The sequence below is a fragment of the Mus caroli genome, chromosome 5 (genome assembly GCF_900094665.2).
Source record: "Mus caroli chromosome 5, CAROLI_EIJ_v1.1, whole genome shotgun sequence".
NCBI lineage: Eukaryota > Metazoa > Chordata > Mammalia > Rodentia > Muridae > Mus > Mus caroli.
Window position 1 is genome coordinate 101,122,226 of NC_034574.1, and position 3,742 is coordinate 101,125,967.

Sequence of the window (3,742 nt, forward strand, 5' to 3'; positions counted from 1 at the left end):
CTTGGGAGGCAGAGGCAGGAGAATTTCTGAGTTTGAGGCCAGCCTGGTCTACAGAGTGAGTTTCAGGAACAGCCAGGGCTACACAGAGAAACCCTATCTCAAAAAAAAAAAAAAAAAAAACCAAATAAATAATAGATAGATAAATAGATAGATAAATAAATATTTTTTAAAAGTTCCCATACTGAGACAAAGGCTAACAAAAATGACTTCTAAGAGTCTGTGATTTTATAAGTAGTATATTAAACAGAAATATATTGAACATGCACTATGTACCAATTTTTTTTTTTTTTTTACAGGAATCAGAATTAACCAGATTGCAAGCCAAAATTTCTGGACATGAAAAGACAGAAGACACCAAGTATCTACCAGCTCCATTTACAACTCTAACAGAAATTATACCTGATAGTCAACATCCAAAGTTTGCCAAACATTCTCAGATATCACTTTTCAAATGCAGAAAACTACGTCGGTCTACTAGTGCCAGTGACCTTAGTTTCAAAAGTCATGGTAATGACGATCTCTCTGAAGAATTGCTACAGGACTTAAAAAAAATGCAATTTGAGCAGACTTCAGCGATAGAAAGTGGTCATAAAGACCTACCTTTAACCCATTCAGAGTCATTTAAACCTCTCCCGTATAACCTAGAAGAGGATAGTTCTGAAAGTAATGACTTCAGTACTCTTAGTGGAATGCTGAGATACATAAACAAAGAAGTGAGACTGCTGAAAAAATCTTCTCTGCAAACAGCTACTGGTTTAAGTCAGGTATGTATTTTACATATTACCAGATAAATTAACTTGTTGTATACTTGTAATCTCAGCACTGAGGAGACAGAAACAGAAAGATTGTAGGCTGGATAGCCTTATCCCCTCCCCACCAAAAGTAATATTTTTTATCTAGTGAATATAACTTTATTACTTTTGGGGAAAAAACCCATATAGATTGACTTTCCCTTATCCAAAATGTTTGGGGTCAGAAGTTCCAGGCTTCCTCAAATTGGGAATATTTGAATACTAGGCTTGGAGATTGTTTTAGTCAGGGTTTCTTTTCCTGCACAAAATGTCATAACGAAGAAGAAAGTTGGGAGGAAAGAATTTATTCAGTTTACACTTCCACATTGCTGTTTATCACCAAAGGAAGTCAGGACAGGAACTCACACAGGGTAGGAACTTGGAGGCAGAAGTGGTTGCAGAAGCCATAGAAGAATGCTGCTTACTGACTTGCTTCCTGTACTGGCTAGTTTTGTGTCAACTTGACACAGCTGGAGTTATCACAGAGAAAGGAGCTTCAGCTGGGGAGATGCCTCCATGAGATCCAACTGTAAGGCATTTTCTCAATTAGTGATCAAGGGGGAAAGGCCCCTTGTGGGTGGGACCATCTCTGGACTGGTAGTCTTGGTTCTATGAGAGAGCAGGCTGAGCAAGCCAGGGGAAGCAAGCCAGTAAAGAACATCCCTCCATGGCCTCTACATCAGCTCCTGCTTTTTGACCTGCTTGAGTTCCAGTCCTGACTTCCTTTTTTGATGAACAGCAATTTGGAAATGTAAGTTGAATAAACCCTTTCCTCCCCAACTTGCTTCTTGGTCATGATTTTTGTGCAGGGATAGAAACCCTGACTAAGACACTTCCCCTGGCTTGATTAGCTTGCTTTCTTATAGAACCCAAGACTACCAGTCCAGGGATGGCACCACCCACAGTGGGCTAGGCCCTCCCCCTTGATCACTAATTGAGAAAATGCCTTACACATGGATATCATGAAGGCATTTCCTCAAGGGAGGCTCCTTTCTCTGTGATAATTCCAGCTTGTGTCCACACAAAACCAGCCAGTTTAGAGATATTATGAACAATTGGGTTTCTGAAACTGAAGTTTAAATTTTAGATATTATCAGCGTATAGATGATATTTAAAGCCATAACACTGGGTTATATCAGTGGAATAAACTGAGACAGAAACAGTCATTCCTGAAGTGTCTTACCTTAAGCATTCAAGAAATTGAAGAATCTAGGATGGGAAATGTAGCTAGTTGGTAAAGTGTGTGCCTACTCTGCCTGATGTTCTGCGTTCACCCTTCAGTATTGCATACACTAGGCATTCACCTGTGTGGTATTATATTATAATGATATTATACATTATTATTATTATAGGATTAGAAGTTTATGGTTGAGTAATTTCCAGGCAATACTGAGCTGCATGAAATATTGTCTCAAAAATAAACAAACAAAAACCAACCAAACAAAAAGAACAACAAACCAACCAAACCAAGACAACTTTTTTGAAAGAAGCAAGGTAGATCTCTGAGTTCTAGACCAGCTGGGACTATACAGTGAGACCCCATCTGAGGGAAAGAGAGAAACAGAAACACAGGCTGGTGGGGGTGAGGTGGGGATGGAGACTGAAGATTTCAATATAGTTAACTGAAAAACATTTTATGAAATAGAAAAAAAAGGGAACATAATAATTCATAAGCCGTGCTAAATACAAAACATAAGGAGATCAGTTGTGCCTTATTGCTAAGTAAAGCAAAGAGAGATTTTGACTGCCACATGTGTTAATATGGAGGCTGTTGATGGCCTCTGGTGAACAACCTATGAATGAGAATAGGTGAGAAAGCTTTGTAAGGAGAGGAAACACCAAGCTTTTGATAAAACACAAACTTTTGATAAACAGTAAAGGGGTGGTCTTTTGTTGTTTTTTTATTAAGAGATAAACATTTTGTGACTTGGTAGGAATAGTCCAGTAGACATGGAAAAACGGTAATTTAGCCCAGAGAATAAAATGAGAAACATATTTCAAGTAGACTTAAAATGAGTTTATAGAGAAGCAGAAGAGTGGGCCTTGTGTAAAAGACATGGGGGCACAGTCCATTTACCTCCGTGAAAGGAAAACTATATAAAAAGAACAAATGGAGAGGAAGGGGTTTTTTTGGAATAGAAGTTTCTTTATTGATTGTCTCTTTGTGAAAAAATAAACAATGTCCTTATCTAAGTCAGAGTAAGGTAATAGATTATTTGGTGGTTTTTTGTTTTTGTTTTTTTTTTGGTTTGGGTTGGTTTTTAAGTTTTTTGAGTTGTTTGTTTGTTTGTTTTACAGTTTTGGTATGCCAGCTCTGGCCAGGCTCCATCTCACAGAGAGCCACCTATTTCTGCCTCTTAACTGCTAAGACTAAAGGCATGCACTATCCCAGCTGACAAAGGCATGAGAGGTTTAAGAGCAAGAAAACCAGCACGCCTTTAATCCTATCAGGGAGCAAGGGGCAGAGGGAGCTCTGTGAGTTCAAGGCTAACCTGTTTTACAGAATGAGTTCCAAAAGAGCCAGAGCTATAAAGAGAAACTCTGCCTCAGGAAAACTACATGATGAAGTTAACTTAGGAAAGTATAAACACACCACCCTACCAGGGAAGTTTAGTACACTTACTAGACGGATAGCCATGTAAAATACAGACCAGCTGGTATTATCTACCAGGAAGTTTACCAAGAACCTATTTGGAACTTATAAATATTACTCACATCCATCCTATGTCCAAAACTGGTAGTAAATAGTTCACAAAATTTGATTATGAGAAGTGACAGAATTAGCCAAAGGGAAAACAAAGAAAAAAAAGATGAAGCAAGAGAACAAGAAAGCCGGGCGTGGTGGTGCACGCTTGTAATCCCAGCACTTGGGAGGCAGAGGCAGGTGGATTTCTGAGTTCAAGGCCAGCCTGGTCCACAAAGTGAGTTCCAGGATAGCCAGGGCTATACAG

At 38.9% G+C, this 3,742-nt stretch overlaps 1 protein-coding gene across 2 annotated transcripts in view; it reads left to right on the forward strand.

The window, feature by feature from the left end:
• Window positions 1-3,742, forward strand: part of Ccdc18 (coiled-coil domain containing 18) — a 98,265-nt gene that overhangs the window by 92,813 nt on the left and 1,710 nt on the right. For both annotated transcript variants that reach the window (XM_029478044.1, XM_029478045.1), the window contains one exon: window positions 297-764. In XM_029478044.1, coding sequence (XP_029333904.1) covers window positions 297-764 — 468 coding nt within the window. The remainder of the gene's footprint in view (window positions 1-296; window positions 765-3,742) is intronic.